Source organism: Thalassophryne amazonica, chromosome 5 (assembly GCF_902500255.1).
Source record: "Thalassophryne amazonica chromosome 5, fThaAma1.1, whole genome shotgun sequence".
Lineage (NCBI taxonomy): Eukaryota > Metazoa > Chordata > Actinopteri > Batrachoidiformes > Batrachoididae > Thalassophryne > Thalassophryne amazonica.
Genome location: NC_047107.1, coordinates 113,598,565 through 113,621,193, shown reverse-complemented (window position 1 = coordinate 113,621,193; position 22,629 = coordinate 113,598,565). Strand labels below are relative to the sequence as shown.

The following is a 22,629-nucleotide window of genomic DNA, read 5'->3' as shown; positions in this document are numbered from 1 at the left end:
ACTACATATCAACACAGACATACACTTCAATATTCAATTACATTTCAATTCATATATAAGTATGTTATGTATAAAGCACCAAATCACAACAAACTTGGCCCAAGTCACTCCATATTAACCCTGCCGACTAGTTGAGAGACTAAGGACTTGGGTGGGCATTTCTGGGTCTGCTCTGGACTGGTTTTTGTCTTATCTTTCACACAGGACTTTCGCTGTTGCTGCTGGTAAATTTATGTCCTCCTCTGCCATGCTATCCTGTGGTGTGCCTCAGGGTTCTGTTCTGGGACCTATATTGTTTGCTCTATATTTGCTCCCACTTGGTCATGTCTTGAGTAGTTTTAAAGATGTCTCCTACCACTGTTATGCGGATGACATCCAGCTGTACATCTCATTCACTCCTCAAACGGTCTCTAGGGTATCTGCTCTTCAGAACTGTGTTGAGGTTATTGGTGACTGGATGGCGGCCAACTATTTGTCCTTAAATATAGCAAAGACTGAGGTCCTTGTTTGTGCCCCTGACGAGTTTGTTCCCACTGTGGTTGGGAATCTTGGTTCTCTGGCCCCTTTTGTTCGCTCAGCAGTGAGGAACTTGGGTGTTACGTTCGATCACTCCCTCAATTTTGACGCGTATGTTACCCGCCTGGCACAGTCTTGTTTTTTCCATTTGCGCAATATTGCTCGTCTGCGCAGCATTGTGTCTCAGGCGGAGATGGAGATGATCATTCATGCATTTGTGTCATCACGTTTGGATTACTGTAACTCTCTATTTTTTAGCCTTAGCAAGTCCTCTTTGGACCGCTTACAAACGGTTCAGAATGCGGCTGCGAGGCTGCTGACGAGGTCATCAATCAATCAATCAATCAACTTTTTTCTTATATAGCGCCAAATCACAACAAACAGTTGCCCCAAGGCGCTCCATATTGTAAGGCAAGGCCATACAATAATTATGAAAAACCCCAACGGTCAAAACGACCCCCTATGAGCAAGCACTTGGCCACAGTGGGAAGGAAAAACTCCCTTTTAACAGGAAGAAACCTCCAGCAGAACCAGGCTCAGGGAGGGGCAGTCTTCTGCTGAGACTGGTTGGGGCTGAGGGAAAGAACCAGGAAAAAGACATGCCGAGAAGGGGGGCAGAGATCGATCACTAATGATTAAATGCAGAGTGATGCATACGGAGCAAAAAGAGAAAGAAACAGTGCATCATGGGAACCCCCCCACAGTCTACGTCTAAAGCAACATAACCAAGGGATGGTCCAGGGTCACCCGATCCAGCCCTAACTATAAGCCTTAGCGAAAAGGAAAGTTTTAAGCCTAATCTTAAAAGTAGAGAGGGTATCTGTCTCCCTGATCTGAATTGGGAGCTGGTTCCACAGGAGAGGAGCCTGAAAGCTGAAGGCTCTGCCTCCCATTCTACTCTTACAAACCCTAGGAACCACAAGTAAGCCCGCAGTCTGAGAGCGAAGCGCTCTAATGGGGTAATATGGTACTACGAGGTCCCTAAGATGAGATGGGACCTGATTATTCAAAACCTTATAAGTAAGAAGAAGAATTTTAAATTCTATTCTAGAATTAACAGGAAGCCAATGAAGAGAGGCCAACACGGGTGAGATATGCTCTCTCCTGCTAGTCCCCGTCAGTACTCTAGCTGCAGCATTCTGAACCAACTGAAGGCTTTTTAGGGAACTTTTAGGACAACCTAATAATAATGAATTACAATAGTCCAGCCTAGAGGAAATAAATGCATGAATTAGTTTTTCAGCATCACTCTGAGACAAGACCTTTCTCATTTTAGAGATATTGCGTAAATGCAAAAAGGCAGTCCTACATATTTGTTTAATATGCGCTTTGAATGACATATCCTGATCAAAAATGACTCCAAGATTTCTCACAGTATTACTAGAGATCAGGGAAATGCCATCCAGAGTAACGATCTGGTTAGACACCATGCTTCTAAGATTTGTGGGGCCAAGTACAATAACTTCAGTTTTATCTGAGTTTAAAAGCAGGAAATTAGAGGTCATCCATGTCTTTATGTCTGTAAGACAATCCTGCAGTTTAGCTAATTGGTGTGTATCCTCTGGCTTCATGGATAGATAAAGCTGGGTATCATCTGCGTAACAATGAAAATTTAAGCAATACCGTCTAATAATACTGCCTAAGGGAAGCATGTATAAAGTGAATAAAATTGGTCCTAGCACAGACCCTTGTGGAACTCCATAATTAACTTTAGTCTGTGAAGAAGATTCCCCATTTACATGAACAAACTGTAATCTATTAGACAAATATGATTCAAACCACCGCAGCGCAGTGCCCTTAATACCTATGACATGCTCTAATCTCTGTAATAAAATTTTATGGTCAACAGTATCAAAAGCAGCACTGAGGTCCAACAGAACAAGCACAGAGATAAGTCCACAAAGCCATAAGAAGATCATTTGTAACCTTCACTAATGCTGTTTCTGTACTATGATGAATTCTAAAACCTGACTGAAACTCTTCAAATAGACCATTCCTCTGCAGGTGATCAGTTAGCTGTTTTACAACTACCCTCTCAAGAATCTTTGAGAGAAAAGGAAGGTTGGAGATTGGCCTATAATTAGCTAAGATAGCTGGGTCAAGTGATGGCTTTTTAAGTAATGGTTTAATTACTGCCACCTTAAAGGCCTGTGGTACATAACCAACTAACAAAGATAGATTGATCATATTTAAGATTGAAGCATTAAATAATGGTAGGACTTCCTTGAGCAGCCTGGCAGGAATGGGGTCTAATAAACATGTTGATGGTTTGGATGAAGTAACTAATGAAAATAACTCAGACAGAACAATCGGAGAGAAAGAGTCTAACCAAATACCGGCATCACTGAAAGCAGCCAAAGATAACGATACATCTTTGGGATGGTTATGAATAATTTTTTCTCTAATAGTCAAAATTTTGTTAGCAAAGAAAGTCATGAAGTCATTACTAGTTAAAGTTAATGGAATACTCAGCTCAATAGAGCTCAGATTCTTTGTCAGCCTGGCTACAGTGCTGAAAAGAAACCTGGGGTTGTTCTTATTTTCTTCAATTAGTGATGAGTAGAAAGATGTCCTAGCTTTACGGAGGGCTTTTTTATAGAGCAACAAACTCTTTTTCCAGGCTAAGTGAAGATCTTCTAAATTAGTGAGACGCCATTTCCTCTCCAACTTACGGGTTATCTGCTTTAAGCTACGAGTTTGTGAGTTATACCACGGAGTCAGACACTTCTGATTTAAAGCTCTCTTTTTCAGAGGAGCTACAGCATCCAAAGTTGTCTTCAATGAGGATGTAAAACTATTGACGAGATACTCTAACTCCCTTACAGAGTTTAGGTAGCTACTCTGCTCTGTGTTGGTATATGACATTAGAGAACATAAGGAAGGAATCATATCCTTAAACCTAGTTACAGCGCTTTCTGAAAGACTTCTAGTGTAATGAAACTTATTCCCCACTGCAGGGTAGTCCAACAGGGTAAATGTAAATGTTATTAAAAAATGATCAGACAGAAGGGAGTTTCCAGGGAATACTGTTAAGTCTTCTATTTCCATACCATAAGTCAGAACAAGATCTAAAATATGATTAAAGTGGTGGGTGGACTCATTTACTTTTTGAGCAAAGCCGATAGAGTCTAATAATAGATTAAATGCAGTGTTGAGGCTGTCATTCTCAGCATCTGTGTGGATGTTAAAATCGCCCACTATAATTATCTTATCTGAGCTAAGCACTAAGTCAGACAAAAGGTCTGAAAATTCACAGAGAAACTCACAGTAACGACCAGGTGGACGATAGATAATAACAAATAAAACTGGTTTTTGGGACTTCCAATTTGGATGGACAAGACTAAGAGACAAGCTTTCAAATGAATTAAAGCTCTGTCTAGGTTTTTGATTAATTAATAGGCTGGAATGGAAGATTGCTGCTAATCCTCCGCCCTGGCCCGTGCTACGAGCATTCTGACAGTTAGTGTGACTCGGGGGTGTTGACTCATTTAAACTAACATATTCATCCTGCTGTAACCAGGTTTCTGTTAGGCAGAATAAATCAATACGTTGATCAATTATTATATCATTTACCAACAGGGACTTAGAAGAGAGAGACCTAATGTTTAATAGACCACATTTAACTGTTTTAGTCTGTGGTGCAATTGAAGGTGCTATATTATTTTTTCTTTTTGAATTTTTATGCTTAAATAGATTTTTGCTGGTTATTGGTGGTCTGGGAGCAGGCACCGTCTCTACGGGGATGGGGTAATGAGGGGATGGCAGGGGGAGAGAAGCTGCAGAGAGGTGTATAAGACCACAGCTCTGCCTCCTGGTCCCAACGCTAGACAGTCACAGTTTGGAGGATCCAAAAAAAAATTGGCCAGATTTCTAGAAATGAGAGCTGCTCCCTCTAAAGTGGGATGGATGTCGTCTCTCCTAACAAGACCAGGTTTTCCCCAGAAGCTTTGCCAATTATCAATGAAGCCCACCTCATTTTTTGGACACCACTCAGACAGCCAGCAATTCAAGGAGAACATGCGGCTAAACATGTCACTCCCGGTCTGATTGGGGAGGGGCCCAGAGAAAACTACAGAGTCCGACATTGTTTTTGCAAAGTTACACACCGATTTAATGTTAATTTTAGTGACCTCCGATTGGCGTAACCGAGTGTCATTACTGCCGACGTGAATTACAATCTTACCAAATTTACGCTTAGCCTTAGCCAGCAATTTCAAATGTCCTTCGATGTCGCCTGCTCTGGCCCCCGGAAGACAATTGACAATGGTTGCTGGTGTCGCTAACTTCACATTTCTCAAAACAGAGTCGCCAATAATCAAAGAGGTCACATATAACCCCAATCCTCTCCTCCTTGCACTGGCTCCCCATCCATTTCAGACTCCAATTTAAAATTCTAGTACTGCCTTTTAGAGCTCTGCATGGTCAAATGCCATCTTATATCACCGACCTATTACATCCATATGTGACAAGTAGGTCTCTGAGGTCTTCGGACCTGGGCCTATTGGTTGTGCCTAGGACAAGACTGAAGACCAGGGGAGACTGTGCTTTCGAGGTGGTGGCACCTAAAATGTGGAATGCATTGCCTTTGGACCTACGCTCCGTGGACTCTGTTGAAACATTTAAAGTGAAGCTAAAGACTCTTTTGTATAGGCTGGCTTTTACCTAGTTTTTATGGTTTTATGTTTCTGCTGTTTTTAATTTCTCTGTTCTTATGTGATTTCTATCTTGAAAGGTGCTATATAAATAAACCTTACTTACTTACTTACTTACAAAATGTATGTACTCGTACTTGTACTCAGTCTGGGAAAAAGTGGTATTGGTGCATCCCTAATGGGTAGCTTAGGAGCAGGTACTAAAAGCTTTGACCAGCATACTGCCTCAGTGCATGTGGCACCAGTGGTGCTAATGTACCAAGCTCTCAGTACCTGGTAATTGGTGCTAATGTATTATTATATAATGCTAAAATTTTACTCAAAGGAAACACTGCACCACTGATTTCTTAGATGGTCAATTGGTAAAATTAACAGCACAGCGAGTCATATGAGCTCAGATATTTGTACTAAAATGTCCAGAAAGGACAAACACCTTTGAGTCCACAGCAGCTAGGAGTCACCCGCTAGCAGAGGCTGCCATTACCCATGACCACCTCTACTTAAAATAGGATGAACTGATGAATTACATAAAAACTCACTCTTGGTACAGTTGTCATGGAGGAGGAAACTATAGGTAGCTATGGAGACCAAAACCTTTTTGTGTATCAGGCTGATAAACATTTATTTCTGCTGCAAAGTTGGTGTATTCAACATGGGATTCTATGGGGAATGGTGCAGCCTCAAGTGGCCAATCAAGGAACTTCAGGTTTTGGCACTCGTGCATTGGCTTCATTTCTCAGCACACAAGGTTACCACTTGGTCAAAATATCCAACCTTGCAAGGTTACTTGAAAAAAGCCATTAAATCATACTCTACAGGGCATGGATATAGATAGATAAAGGACTGCTCTAAATGACTGCCGCTCTCAACCAAATGAAAGATGAGGTGCATGTGGTTCACCAAGCAATTAGTTAATGGGTTGACAACATATTTTGCATTTGCATTGTTGTTCTACAACATTTTACATTTGAAAAACAACACTAATTTACAGCCAGTGGGACCTTATTTCCTTTTTCTCCTCCTCCATTTTTCATTATGTATGATTTTTCAGGCAGCTCACTAATTTATATGTTAATTAGCAAACACTACTGTCAGACTAAATAAGTAGAACAGCATTTGTTTATTATGGCCAACTGCATATACCATCTACCAAGTCATGTACACTCTGTATGTACAACACACAATCTGGTTTTAAATGATGACAGCGGAGCAAAGCAGCAGTCATAGCCATTTTTAGCCTCATTTTCTTTGTTTGACAGTTCTGGGGTTCATCACATTGCAATCATGACCAAACAAAATATTTTATTTTTTTTTCACTTGAGCAGATGGATAATATCAGAGAAAATGAGGGATTTTATTTTGAAATTGAGCTGGAACACGCTAACTGTAGAATCACTTTTTTTTAAAAGGGTTCCTTTACATTTAGTGATGTAAATACCAACAGACATTTTGGTAACACTTTACTTGAAGGTATCATCATAATAGTGACATGACACTGTCATAAGTGTTACATGACACAGCCATGAATGTATCATAAACATTATATCAATGTCACAAATGTTTATGTTTGCTGTCATTAAGTGTCATTCGGTTTTTCTCATGACAAGTTGACAAGTTGGCATACAAATGAAGACCAAAAAGGCAAAAGAACTTCTGGTTATGCCGCTTCGATTATCATCAAGTTGTCATATTCAAGACAAACCAAAAAAATATCAACTTGTCATGACAAAAACCAAATGACACTTAATGACAGCAGTCATAAACATTTATGACATTGACATAATTATGAAATGTTCATGACTAGGGATGGGTATTGATAAGATTTTATCGATATCGATGCCACTATCGATTCTGCTTATCGATCCGATTCCTTATTGATTCCCTTATCGATACCTCGTGAATTTTGTACTAAAAGTAGGCTTTACAGGTTTTCTATGTATTTCATTGAGTCTTAAAGTAAATAAATATGAAATTGGTCACTGTATCCTTGATCTTTGGACATAAATAAAAATAAAACGGTGTTTCGCTTTGAAGTTATTCATTCCAACTGGACTCTATCATTCTAACTTGACTCGGCAGAGAGCCGCGCAGCGTTTGGAGCTGTGTGAACAGGACGGAGGACGATTCTCGTTTCTTTCTTCCAACAAGACAGGAGTCCCAGTTAGTGACTTTAATTTGCACAAAAGTGGCTCACGATTGACATATTCAGGGATGAAAGTGGTGAAAAACAAAAAAAGCTGAAACCCAAAATTACCCCCCAACACCACCTGCACAAAAATGTTTGAATTCTAGAAGCTCTGAATTGCAATCTGGGACTATTCCAGACAATAAACTGCAGTGAGTGAAGCATCCATTTAGGTGAAAAAAACCAACTTTCCTTATTCAAATTCATTCCAGTAGTATTCTGCTCTTACTAGGATGCAGCAGTTTTCTAGTTTGGCAGATAGTTCTGGAGAAAATCACTGAAGAAATTAACACACTGGAAATATGGTTTGACCAAAACAAACTGTTATTAAACTTAAATAAGACAGGGATGAAATGGAGGTGTAAGAGTCACTAGGTATTCATAGAAAACATTTATTTCTGTATGTACACTCAACAAAAATATAAACGCAACACTTTTGGTTTTGCTCCCATTTTGTATGAGATGAACTCAAAGATCTAAAACTTTTTCCACGTACACAATATCACCATTTCCCTCAAATATTGTTCACAAACCAGTCTAAATCTGTGATAGTGAGCACGTCTCCTTTGCTGAGATAATCCATCCCACCTCACAGGTGTGCCATATCAAGATGCTGATTAGACATCATGATTAGTGCACAGGTGTGCTTTAGACTGCCCACAATAAAAGGCCACTCTGAAAGGTGCAGTTTTATCACACAGCACAATGCCACAAGATTTGAGGGAGCGTGCAATTGGCATGCTGACAGCAGGAATGTCAACCAGAGCTGTTGCTCGTGTATTGAATGTTCATTTCTCTACCATAAGCCGTCTCCAAAGGTGTTTCAGAGAATTTGGCAGTACATCCAACCAGCCTCACAACCGCAGACCACGTGTAACCACACCAGCCCAGGACCTCCACATCCAGCATGTTCACCTCCAAGATCGTCTGAGACCAGCCACTCAGACAGCTGCTGAAACAATCGGTTTGCATAACCAAAGAATTTCTGCACAAACTGTCAGAAACCGTCTCAGGGAAGCTCATCTGCATGCTCGTCGTCCTCATCGGGGTCTCGACCTGACTCCAGTTCGTCGTCGTAACCGACTTGAGTGGGCAAATGCTCACATTCGCTGGCGTTGGCACGTTGGAGAGGTGTTCTCTTCATGGATGAATCCTGGTTCACACTGTCCAGGGCAGATGGCAGACAGCGTGTGTGGCGTCATGTGGGTGAGCGGTTTTCTGATGTCAATGTTGTGGATCGAGTGACCCATGGTGGCGGTGGGGTTATGGTATGGGCAGGCATCTGTTATGGACGAAGAACACAGGTGCATTTTATTGGCATTTTGAATGCACAGAGATACCGTGACGAGATCCTGAGGCCCATTGTTGTGCCATACATCCAAGAACATCACCTCATGTTGCAGCAGGATAATGCACGGCCCCATGTTGCAAGGATCTGTACACAATTCTTGGAAGCTGAAAATGTCCCAGTTCTTGCATGGCCAGCATACTCACCGGACATGTCACCCATTGAGCATGTTTGGGATGCTCTGGACCGGCGTGTACCAGTTCCTGCCAGTATCCAGCAACTTCGCACAGCCATTGAAGAGGAGTGGACCAACATTCCACAGGCCACAATTGACAACCTGATCAACTCTATGTGAAGGAGATGTGTTGCACTGCATGAAGCAAATGGTGGTCACACCAGATACTGACTGGTATCCCCCCCCCAATAAAACAAAACTGCACCTTTCAGAGTGGCCTTTTATTGTGGGCAGTCTAAGGCACACCTGTGCACTAATCATGGTGTCTAATCAGCATCTTGATATGGCACACCTGTGAGGTGGGATGGATTATCTCAGCAAAGGAGAAGTGCTCACTATCACAGATTTAGACTGGTTTGTGAACAATATTTGAGGGAAATGGTGATATTGTGTATGTGGAAAAAGTTTTAGATCTTTGAGTTCATCTCATACAAAATGGGAACAAAACCAAAAGTGTTGCATTTATATTTTTGTTGAGTGTATGTATGTATGTATTTATTTATTTATTTATGTACATTCATTGTTAGTTGCTTTTATATTTTCTGTTGTGTTTCTATTCAGGTTCTTTTTGTCTCTTTCTCTAAAATTGTATATAATAAGTATATATTGTATATAATAATCATTAGATTATTAATATATAAACAAAAATAAATTTAAAAAATATTACAATTTGAAAACAAATGCACCTGAACGTGATGACAGCTGCAACAGCTTAATGCTAACTTTTAACATTGAAAATGCCATAGACATGCTAACGCGTTAGCATCGCTCCTGTTTTTAAGTTAATAAAATACATCTATCAACTGTTTCAGAAGACCATAACAGGTAGGTTTAACATACAAAAGGTAAATAATACTCACAAACGTATGCTCTTTAGGGTTTTAGTGGGGGAAAATTAAGCGAAAGAAAGAAAGAATAAACAAAGCAATAGATCGAAGCACTGCTTCAATCTGCGAACCACTGCTTCGATTGGTTCAAGGTTCAAAGCAAAGCCACGCTGCAGAAAAGTTGATTACGGACCGGCTACAGGGTCTGTAATCAATGTAGAGAAATGATCATTTTCCTGACAAACAGCCACTCTGAAGGACCAATAACAGAATCGTTAAGCACAAAGCTTACTGATGTCGGTGGATTGAATCATTTCTTAACAATACCCGAAAGGAACCGGTTCTCGATACCCAACCCTATTCATGACTGTGTCATGTCACTATTATAACGATACCTTCAAGTAAAGTGTTACCGACATTTTTAATGACATTTTCGCCTCTTCAGTGGTAACAACAAGAGGTTTACGGAGATTGTTTTTAGTTTGCCCTGTGCAGTTACATTATGTAGTCGGTTAGCCAGTGATGGTGTCTGCGTTCTAAATCAATACTGCACAGATCAGAATCTGAGCAAAAAGATAAACCCCAAAACATCTAAAAACAGTACCTTATTCATGAATGGGGATAAGTTGGAGCGTGAGATCGACAGACAGATTGGGGCAGCATCTGATGTGTTACGGACACTGTACTGAACTGTCCTGGTGAAGAAGGAGCTGAGCTGGAAGGGGAGGCTCTCAATTTTTGGTAAATGCCAAAAGAATAAAGCCCTGGGCAGACTGAAAAATACAGCCATGAATAATGAGCCACGTATGGATTTGTCAGAGGTTTCAGTGATTATTCGAATAATGAGCCACGTATATGATGTTCCTCTGAAGGAACTGCAGGAAACAGATGTTAAAAAAGGCTACAAGGGCTTTCAGGGCAAGTAGCCTGTCCTGTCTTTGTAGCCACCAGCTACTCGGATAATGGGTCTCTAACAGCCTCGTACTCACTACTAACATGCCTCTAACATCCTCGTTTGTCCTTGTAGTACCTCGTACAAAAATTGCCCCACGCTATTTTTGGTAAATTTTGAACATTACGAAATTAGCGCCACGCCTCGTTAGATGAGCCTCGTTAGATGAGCCTCATTAGCCGAATAATCCACCTCTAAGAGCCACTATTCTCCCACGTTTCTTGAATAACTCGACTTGCACAAAAAAATTCACCAGGGCTTAAGGTTGTGGCCGCGGAAATTAGGTTCTTCCATCGGGTGGGCTTACACTCTTGGACAGGGTGAGAAGCTTGACCATCCAGGAGGCACTCAGAGTAGAGCCGCTGCTTCTTTGCACTGAAATGTGCCAGATAAGGTGGTTCCGGTATCTGGTGAGATAGATATCTGAAGCGTTTGTACAACAATCGTTTCCACATAAATTCAGCATTATTTCATCATAAAAGACGGAGGAAGCAATCAGAGCGCTGCAGCCACACAAGCTGCTAGCTAATGCATTCACTCTGTGTCTGTTATTTCAAGGTATTGTCTCGTTTCTGCTTAAAACAGTCTCGTTTCTGCTTGAAACTGACTTTACAATGATTTAAAAGGGTTTCACCTTGTCATTCTGCTGGTTAATAATCCCATTAATCCATTTGATTGCTTTGGGTCCGTCTCAGACGAGCTGCTATGGTCTGAAATGATGCATGCACAGCGGAGGCAGGGCGGACCAATTTTTAGGGGCAGACCGTTCGGTCTGCGACACTGAACCCGGATAAGTGGCAGACAATGAATGAATGATTGTAAAAACAGAGTTCCCTTTTAACATTGCATTCTAGCCACATTACAGTATCTACACTGCAGTATCAGACCCGATTATCAGCTAAAGTGTTACCTTGCAGACACGGGCGACTCTGGCCACAGTGAGCTCAGTGTCACAGTCCAACTCCAGCGCTCGCTCGCTGAAGAAGAAGTAGATTTTGTCGTCGTCTCCATCCTTGCTGCCGCTGCTCTCCCTTACCAGGGCTGAACCCACAAAGTCCGGCTCTGCACACACATAACAGACAGGGCATGAGTATTTCCACATGACACAAAGCCACAGATCCTATCTGAACAAACAGACACCTTCATTTTCCAGCTACACACACATACACCAGCTACCTTCATCTCATTCCTGGCTGTCCCTCCTCTGGATTATACTTCCTGTCATCTCTCCTCCAGTCATTTCTTGCTCTCCATCTCTCCGGTGCTCCTTGTTAGCAGTTAATTTTGCATTTCTCGCTTTCTCCCTCCTCGTCATTTCTGGCAGACTTTCTGAATTCTGTCTCCATTAGGTAGTGAATGATGGATTTTTTTTTAATGGCACATAAAAGCATTAAGGGACTTGCACTGGAAATTACTTGAAATTGCAACATTTATAGTGCTTGACTGTTATTTTATAAAGTAACTACACAGTTTTCCAGGCATGTATCCTCCACCGACCACATTCAAACATAGTTATGTGCATTTTTGACTGTGCTGTGTTGGTCTGATTGTGGGATGCAGGGAGAGCTGTTAACAGCAATAATAAAACATTTATGCCAGGCGAGTAAACTGTCCAAAAAATGCCCTCAGACCCCAGAGGGTTAAACAGTACATTTAGCAATTGTTTTTCAAAACTTGCACTTCAGTATTTCAAAACGGGGTTAGTCTAAAAAATATTTAATGTCCCACATTTAATACTTAACATTAGAATATTCTTTAGCTTCTGCAGTCACAGTGACTAGCTTTATGGCTAACTAGCTGGCTAGGTCAATCACTCCCACAAAACAACTTTAACAATGTTGAAGTTTGTTTGCGCTGTCCTCAAGCTCAATAAAGCATTGGTTAAAATGTTCAACAGTCCATTTAGCATGGCAGTGTTTAACAACAATGATTTACACTGAGGTAGTGTAAATCATTTCATATTAAATATCTAGCTCAGTGACCATGAATGACAACACTCCTGATGTTTGCTCAAGCTTGTCTATTGACTAAATTTTAAATAGGACATCAACTATTTCAATATCTCAATCTGCAGGGGCATATTTTTTTTATGTAGCAGCTATTGTAGTAGTGACAGTTAACTATAGAGCTAGACTAATGACTTCCACATGAGTTGTCACAACAATGGTATCCTGATATTTTCTACTTTTATTAAAACAGCTATATATTGTTGGTCAACTCTAACTTATAATGAACCGATTTGCAAAAGATAGGACACAAAAGCTGATGTTTTCACCTTCTGAAGACAGCTACAGGTATTGTTGGGTTATGTAGTTTGAACATATGCATATGGACAGTAGTGGCCATATGCATATGGACAGTAGTGGCCATATGCACCACAGAACTGCCTTGGGTCCTGGATGGTGACAACCCAGGCAGACAAACATAAAGTAAAGTAACCATCTATCTGCCACAGCCAGGTGAAACATGGCCTCCCTTTGGGCTTCTCCAGCCACTGGGGTCCTCAACATTCAGGCACCTGCACAGTGGATAATGCACAACGCACCACATGGCCAAAATGTCAAAGCTGACACTACCTTGCAATGCAAGTGATACTCCTCATCTTAGTTTCTCTAAATAACCACTTAGTTGCCACAAAGTTATTCCAGCGGTACTCAAGGATCCTCTGAAGAGACTTCATACAAAAAACAATCAGTCGTTGCCTTAGGTCACTGGTTAGTGTCCAAGTCTCACAACCATACAGGAAGACACACAGCACCAAGTCCTTAAAGACTTGCAGACCTACAGAGATATCAGCATTGCCAAACACCTTTATCCAGCAACCTTATGACTACATAAGGATAAACGTGTCTTCCCAGGTGCCTCTCAATCTTACTGGCCGAGGACCCAGAGACATGTATGTCACTACTGAGATAAGTGAATATCTCTACAAGTTCAACACTTTTGCCACATACAGATCGACTTCTGATGGCTGAGTGCAGAAAGTTCTTAAAAGCCTGAATCTTGATCCAGTACAATCACAAATCCAGATATTCCGATTCCTCACTCAGCTTCTCAAGCAGTGTATTCAGTATCCATTAAATCTGTAAAGATCACAGCACTGTCCAAGAAGTCAAAGTCTGCAAACCTTTCCTCGCCAACAAAAGCGCTTAAGTCACTGGTTTGCACAACCCTACATGACAAAGAGTGCATGCAAGCATTGAACAGTGTAGCAGCCAGAATACATCCCTGACGAACACCAGTTTTCACTGGGAAAAACTCAAAGTCTTTGCCTCTGCTCCGTACAGCACTCACACTGTGTGTATGATAGGCTGACTATGATGTCCCATAATTTCTTGGGGTCCCACTAATTCTCAGGATGTCCCAGAGAGCAGTGCAATCCAGGAACTCAAACATTTTGTGAAAATCAACATAAGACTCCAAAGAAGCGCTGCTAATATTCACACTTACATTCCTAGTACTCACAGGACCAGAATGTGGTGGATGATTGACTTATTGGGCGTGAAGCTTGACTGTTCCAGTCTCCCTTGGCACAGAGAACAGTGTGATACCCCTATAGTTGTTGCAATCTCTACTATTACCATTTGTTTTGTAGACTGGAACAACAAGCCCTTTCTTCCAATCTGTAGGGATGATAACTGTCTCCCAGACTGAAACAAAATAGCAAATAGCAAAATAGCCTTTGCAATCTCACCAAGAATTGGTGGTTTGCAATTGACAGGAGACTCAGCTATAAGAACCATGGCACCACAAATGTCTAACATCCCAGCAGCAGTTCAGCCTTATACAACTGCTCAAACTAGCCAACCCAAAGTGACAGTACAACACAAGCATCTGTCAGGACTGAACCATCTTCTGTCACAACTGCAGTGGGATGAGGTTTGGAGGAAAAAGTGCTTTGACTCCTCTATAAGCAGGTCGAGGGTCACTAGACGACAGATGGTGTGTCACCTGATCACAGATTCCTCGAACAACATCTGGGTGAATGTGAAGCATTACCGTGAAGTGCTTTGAGTGTCTGATGCAGATGGAAAAGCGCTATATAAATGCAGCCCATTTCCCATTTAGCAAACACCTCCTGGTCTGTTCTCAGGGTCATCACAGCCCACATTCTTACCTTTCTGTACAGCCTAAGACTGCCATCAAGCCATGTACTATGACTCCCCTGGATAATATTTAGAGATATGAAACACCTCCTCCTATGGACATTAGCGGTTCCAACACAATCCTCAGCAACATTCAGGGTTTGGCTGCCGAAGAACTCTGACAACCAATTTGTGTCCATGTCTGGAAGTCCTCCAGCAAAAATGCATGCAAATTCCTGAGATACAGTCAAATTTTGAAGGCTGGCCAGATTTAATGTTGGGCACAAAGCAGGCAGTGTGAGACTTCAACTGAATCCTCAAGATAGCCACAACAAGTATGTACAGAATGACAGAAAACAAAACTGTCTGGTGCAAAGAAATTCACAATACAAGTTCTCACTGTACAGTGCATCCAGAAAGTATTCACAACGCTTCACTCTTTCCACATTTTGTTATGCTACAGTCTTATTCAAAAATGAAGTAAATTGATTTTTTCCATCAGAATTCTACTCACAACACCCCATAATGATAACACAAAAAAGGTTTCTTCATTTTTATGTTTGCAAATTTATATATATATATATATATATATATATATATATATATATATATATATATATATATATATATATATATATATATATATATATATATATATATATATATATATATATTTGCTCAATACTTTGTTGACGCACCTTTGGCAGCAATTACAGCATCAAGTCTTCTTGAATATGATGCCAAAAGCTTGACGCACCTATCTTTGGGCAGTTTTGCCCATTCCTCCTTGTAGCACCAGGTTGGATGGGGAGCGTCATGAACAGCCATTTTTAGATCGCTCCAGAAATGATCAATCAGATTCAGGTCTGGGTTCGGGCTGGGCCACTCAAGGACATTCACAGAGTTGTCCTGAAGCCACACCTTTGAGGTCTTGGCTGTGTACTTAGGGTCATTGCCCTGCTGAAAGATGAACTGTTGCCCCAGTCTGAGGTCAAGAGCGCTCTGGAGCAGGTTTTCATCCAGGATGTCTCTGTACATTGCTGCATTCATCTTTCCCTCAATCCTGACTAGTCTCTCAGTTCCTGCCACTGAAAAACATTCCCACAGCATGATGCTGCCACCACCATGCTTCAGGAAGTTTTTTTTCACATTGTCATTATGGGGTTCTGTGCATAGAATTTTGAGGAAAAAAAAAAGAGAAGAATTTCATCCATTCTAGAATAATGCTGTAACTTAACAAAATGTTGAAAAAGTGAAGTCTGTGAATATTTTCTGGACGCACTGTAAGTCATTCCAGTTCAAGCAGCATTAAATCAGGACAAGGGGCTGCCTCACTGCAGGCTTGATTTTTAATAACCGCTCTTATCATGTTGAATAATAAACTGACACAATGCTCTAAACCTAGGCCTCATTTGTATGTATCACTTTACTCTCACACCATTTTTGTTTCCCTTCACCTTGGCCCCTATCTGTTAATGTTCATTCCTAATGTCTGTTCCTTCATCAACCATTCCTCCTGCTGTGACTACAACCTCTTCGCTCCTCTCCATTTCTTTTCAAGTAGCTCACTTCTTTCTCCGCCAACCACCAGATAACAATCCTTTGCTTCATTACCTGCAAACATTCCTGGTTTTCCATATTCTTTATATGTTTATGCTTCTTTTTAAAAGAAACTGCTAAGATAAAAGCAGACAATGTTGCTATCAGTGTGTCATGTGGTTTCTTTCTTATGAATACATATTGCCACACATGTGTGCATGTTGCAGTGCAGCCCACTTAAACAAGCCCTTAAACCTAAGGTAGGGCACAAAGTATTTTAATCAGTCTCATCTCTGCACAAAGTGTCAAAATATGTGACAGCAGCAGCCACCAAACATGAAGATGAATACCTGAAGTGAAACATTGAAGCTGTGAAGTGACATTTTGTATTTTGTTTCAATTCAGTACTGCTGAGAATACAAGCAGAGTGTACGTACATGCATCATGAACCTGCTTATGAAAGACATTTGAATACTGCACCAAACATTTTGACAGTATGAACACATGCTGATTATTAATTATTTTGGAAATGTGATGCACGTTTGAAGCAGGGACACAGTTTTATCGATTGCACAGTAAACACGCCGTGCATATAATGCATCTATATATACATCATGATACACTCGCCTCAGCTTAGCTAAAGCCTATTAGTTTGCAATGTCACTAGGGAGAGAAAACACAGATTTTGGCCATGTAATGTACGGAATGGAAAACTGTTGAAGTTTGGTAACACAAACTGCATCTGGTACAACCCCTGGCAAAAATTATGGAATCACCGGCCTCAGAGGATGTTCATTCAGTTCTTTAATTTTGAAGAAAAAAAGCAGATCACAGACATGACACAAAACTAAAGTCATTTCAAATGGCAACTTTCTGGCTTTAAGAAACAGTATAAGAAATCAAGAAAAAAAGATTGTGGCAGTCAGTAACGGTTACTTTTTTTAGACCAAGCAGAGTAAAAAATTATGGAATCACCCTGTAAATTTTCATCCCCAAAACTAACACCTGCATCAAATCACATCTGCTCGTTGATATTGACCCTATGTGTCTTTTTGCAAGGAATGTTTTCACAGTTTTTGCTCTATGGCAAGATGCATTATCATCTTGAAAAATGATTTCATCATCCCCAAACATCCTTTCAATTGTCCAAAATATCAACGTAAACTTGTGCATTTATTGATGATGTAATGACAGCCATCTCCCCAGTGCCTTTACCTGACATGCAGCCCCATATCATCAATGACTGTGGAAATTTACATGTTCTCTTCAGGCAGTCATCTTTATAAATCTCATTGGAACGGCACCAAACAAAAGTTCCAGCATCATCACCTTGCCCAATGTAGATTTGAGATTCATCACTGAATATGACTTTCATCCAGTCATCCACAGTCCATGATTGCTTTTCCTTAGCCCATTGTAACCTTGTTTTTTTCTGTTTAGGTGTTAATGATGGCTTTCGTTTAGCTTTTCTGTATGTAAATCCCATTTCCTTTAGGCGGTTTCTTACAGTTCGGTGACAGACGTTGACTCCAGTTTCCTCCCATTCGTTCCTCATTTGTTTTGTTGTGCATTTTTCGATTTTTGAGACATATTGCTTTAAGTTTTCTGTCTTGACGCTTTGATGTCTTCCTTGGTCTACCAGTATGTTTGCCTTTAACAACCTTCCCATGTTGTTTGTATTTGGTCCAGAGTTTAGACACAGCTGACTGAACAACCAACATCTTTTGCAACATTGCGTGATGATTTACCCTCTTTTAAGAGTCTGATAATCCTCTCCTTTGTTTCAACTGACATCTCTCGTGTTGGAGCCATGATTCATGTCAGTCCACTTGGTGCAACAGCTCTCCAAGGTGTGATCACTCCTTTTTAGATGCAGACTAACGAGCAGATCTGATCTGATGCAGGTGTTAGTTTTGGGGATGAAAATTTACAGGGTGATTCCATAATTTATTCCTCAGAATTGAGTGATTCCATATTTTTTTCCTCTGCTTGGTCTAAAAAAGTAACCATTACTGACTGCCACAATCTTTTTTTCTTGATTTCTTATAGTGTTTCTTAAAGCCAGAAAGTTGCCATTTGAAATGACTTTAGTTTTGTGTCATGTCTGTGATCTGCTTTTTTTCTACAAAATTAAACAACTGAATGAACATCCTCTGAGGCCGGTGATTCCGTAATTTTTGCCAGGGGTTGTATATATGTCTAGTATATACTGCATCTACTAAATTGGCAATGGCTGGTCTGTGGAATAATCTCCATCTCCCTGCAGAGACAAAGCATTCTGTAGAGTCATTCAAGACCAGACTAAAGACTAATCTATCCTCCCTCTAGCATACTAGCTCCCTCTCCTTTTAAACAATTTTATTAACAATGGAACAGGTCTCAGCCTCACTACATCTAAATTATGGGTCCGTTAGTGAAGCACGCGGCTAGCTGCTGGTGACCACTTATAGTAATCTCTCTGCTTCCCTGTTGATTTTCTGCTGGTAAACAAATGTCTTAGGCATTATTATTTCCGGCTGATTGATTGCGAGCTCTTGCTTGCCTCTACTGGTGGTTGGCTCTCACTGCGGTATTGTATCACTTCCTGTTCCGGAGCACAGCGGTGTTTTGCTGTATCTGTTAGCTGTTTAATCTGCGCAGTTAGATTGATCTAGTTAACTAGATAACGATTTGTTTCACAGTGTAATCTTCACGTGCCTTAACTAAAGCACTCCCTCTGCTGAATCACCTCTAAATTATTTACACATTATTCACTTTGTGTGTTTTTAGGAATCCGCTAGCTTAGCGCAGCTACTAGCTCTTAGCCGGTTTAGCATGGCGGCTTCTCCTGTCTCTCCTGCACTTCTCTGCTCTGGGTGTGAAATGTTTAGTTATTCCTCGGCCTCCTTTAGCAGTAATGGTACTTGTAATAAGTGTAGCTTATTCGTAGCTTTGGAGGCCAGGCTGGGCGAATTGGAGACTCGGCTCCGCACCGTGGAAAATTCTACAGCTAGCCAGGCCCCTGTAGTCGGTGTGGACCAAGGTAGCTTAGCCGCCATTAGTTTCCCTCTGGCAGATCACGAGCAGCCGGGAGTGTGAGGAGGAAGCATAGTTCTAAACAGAAGCCCCGTGTACACCGCCAACCCGTTCACATTTCTAACCGTTTTTCCCCACTCGACGACACACCTGCCGAGGATCAAACTCTGGTTATTGGCGACTCTGTTTTGAGAAATGTGAAGTTAGCGACACCAGCAACCATAGTCAATTGTCTTCCGGGGGCCAGAGCAGGCGACATTGAAGGAAATTTGAAACTGCTGGCTAAGGCTAAGCGTAAATTTGGTAAGATTGTAATTCACATCGGCAGTAATGACACCCGGTTACGCCAATCGGAGGTCACTAAAATTAACATTGAATCGGTGTGTAACTTTGCAAAAACAATGTCGGACTCTGTAGTTTTCTCTGGGCCCCTCCCCAATCGGACCGGGAGTGACATGCTTTGCCGCATGTTCTCCTTGAATTGCTGGCTGTCTGAGTGGTGTCCAAAAAATGAGGTGGGCTTCATAGATAATTGGCAAAGCTTCTGGGGAAAACCTGGTCTTGTTAGGAGAGACGGCATCCATCCCACTTTGGATGGAGCAGCTCTCATTTCTAGAAATCTGGCCAATTTTCTTAAATCCTCCAAACCATGACTATCCAGAGTTGGGACCAGGAAGCAGAGTTGTAGTCTTACACACCTCTCTGCAGCTTCTCTCCCCCTGCCATCCCCTCATTACTCCATCCCCGTAGAGACGGTGCCTGCTCCCAGACCACCAATAACCAGCAAAAATCTATTTAAGCATAAAAATTCAAAAAGAAAAAATAATATAGCACCTTCAACTGGACCACAGACTAAAACAGTTAAATGTGGTCTATTAAACATTAGGTCTCTCTCTTCTAAGTCCCTGTTAGTAAATGATATAATAATTGACATAACAACATATTGATTTATTCTGCCTTACAGAAACCTGGTTACAGCAGGATGAATATGTTAGTTTAAATGAGTCAACACCCCCGAGTCACACTAACTGCCAGAATGCTCGTAGCACGGGCCGAGGTGGAGGATTAGCAGCAATCTTCCATTCCAGCTTATTAATTAATCAAAAACCCAGACAGAGCTTTAATTCATTTGAAAGCTTGACTCTTAGTCTTGTCCATCCAAATTGGAAGTCCCAAAAACCAGTTTTATTTGTTATTATCTATCGTCCACCTGGTCGTTACTGTGAGTTTCTCTGTGAATTTTCAGACCTTTTGTCTGACTTAGTGCTTAGCTCAGATAAGATAATTATAGTGCGCGATTTTAACATCCACACAGATGCTGAGAATGACAGCCTCAACACTGCATTTAATCTATTATTAGACTCAACTGGCTTTGCTCAAAATGTAAATGAGTCCACCCACCACTTTAATCATATCTTAGATCTTGTTCTGACTTATGGTATGGAAATTGAAGACTTAACAGTGTTCCCTGAAAACTCCCTTCTGTCTGATCATTTCTTAATAACATTTACATTTACTCTGATGGACTACCCAGCAGTGGGGAATAAGTTTCATTACACTACAGGTCTTTCAGAAAGCGCTGTAACTAGGTTTAAGGATATGATTCCTTCTTTATGTTCTCTAATGCTATATACCAACACAGTGCAGAGTAGCTACCTAAACTCTGTAAGTGAGATAGAGTATCTCGTCAATAGTTTTACATCCTCATTGAGGATAACTTTGGATGCTGTAGCTCCTCTGAAAAAGAGAGCTTTAAATCAGAAGTGCCTGACTCCGTGGAATAACTCACAAACTCGCAGCTTAAAGCAGATAACCCGTAAGTTGGAGAGGAAATGGCGTCTCACTAATTTAGAAGATCTTCACTTAGCCTGGAAAAAGAGTCTGTTGCTCTATAAAAAAGCCCTCCGTAAAGCTAGGACATCTTACTACTCATCACTAATTGAAGAAAATAAGAACAACCCCAGGTTTCTTTTCAGCACTGTAGCCAGGCTGACAAAGAGTCAGAGCTCTATTGAGCCGAGTATTCCTTTAACTTTAACTAGTAAAGACTTCATGACTTTCTTTGCTAACAAAATTTTAACTATTAGAGAAAAAATGACTCATAACCATCCCAAAGACGTATCATTATCTTTGGCTGCTTTCAGTGATGCCGGTATTTGGTTAGACTCTTTCTCTCCGATTGTTCTGTCTGAGTTATTTTCATTAGTTACTTCATCCAAACCATCAACATGTCTATTAGACCCCATTCCTACCAGGCTGCTCAAAGAAGCCCTACCATTATTTAATGCTTCGATCTTAAATATGATCAATCTATCTTTATTAGTTGGCTATGTACCACAGGCTTTTAAGGTGACAGTAATTAAACCATTACTTATAAAGCCATCACTTGACCCAGCTATCTTAGCTAATTATAGGCCAATCTCCAACTTTCCTTTTCTCTCAAAAATTCTTGAAAGGGTAGTTGTAAAACAGCTAACTGATCATCTGCAGAGGAATGGTCTATTTGAAGAGTTTCAGTCAGGTTTTAGAATTCATCATAGTACAGAAACAGCATTAGTGAAGGTTACAAATGATCTTCTTATGGCCTCAGACAGTGGACTCATCTCTGTGCTTGTTCTGTTAGACCTCAGTGCTGCTTTTGATACTGTTGACCATAAAATTTTATTACAGAGATTAGAGCATGCCATAGGTATTAAAGGCACTGCGCTGCGGTGGTTTGAATCATATTTATCTAATAGATTACAATTTGTTCATGTAAATGGGGAATCTTCTTCACAGACTAAGGTTAATTATGGAGTTCCACAAGGTTCTGTGCTAGGACCAATTTTATTCACTTTATACATGCTTCCCTTAGCCAGTATTATTAGACGGCATTGCTTAAATTTTCATTGTTACGCAGATGATACCCAACTTTATCTATCCATGAAGCCAGAGGACACACACCAATTAGCTAAACTGCAGGATTGTCTTACAGACATAAAGACATGGATGACCTCTAATTTCCTGCTTTTAAACTCAGATAAAACTGAAGTTATTGTACTTGGCCCCACAAATCTTAGAAACATGGTGTCTAACCAGATCCTTACTCTGGATGGCATTACCCTGACCTCTAGTAATACTGTGAGAAATCTTGGAGTCATTTTTGATCAGGATATGTCATTCAATGCGCATATTAAACAAATATGTAGGACTGCTTTTTTGCATTTACGCAATATCTCTAAAATCTGAAAGGTCTTGTCTCAGAGTGATGCTGAAAAACTAATTCATGCATTTATTTCCTCTAGGCTGGACTATTGTAATTCATTATTATCAGGTTGTCCTAAAAGTTCCCTGAA

General features: G+C 40.7%; 1 protein-coding gene across 2 annotated transcripts in view; it reads right to left on the bottom strand.

Moving 5' to 3' along the window:
• sema4c (sema domain, immunoglobulin domain (Ig), transmembrane domain (TM) and short cytoplasmic domain, (semaphorin) 4C) overlaps positions 1 to 22,629 on the bottom strand; it is a 329,257-nt gene that overhangs the window by 40,670 nt on the left and 265,958 nt on the right. For both annotated transcript variants that reach the window (XM_034171121.1, XM_034171120.1), the window contains one exon: positions 11,566 to 11,717. In XM_034171121.1, coding sequence (XP_034027012.1) covers positions 11,566 to 11,717 — 152 coding nt within the window. The remainder of the gene's footprint in view (positions 1 to 11,565; positions 11,718 to 22,629) is intronic.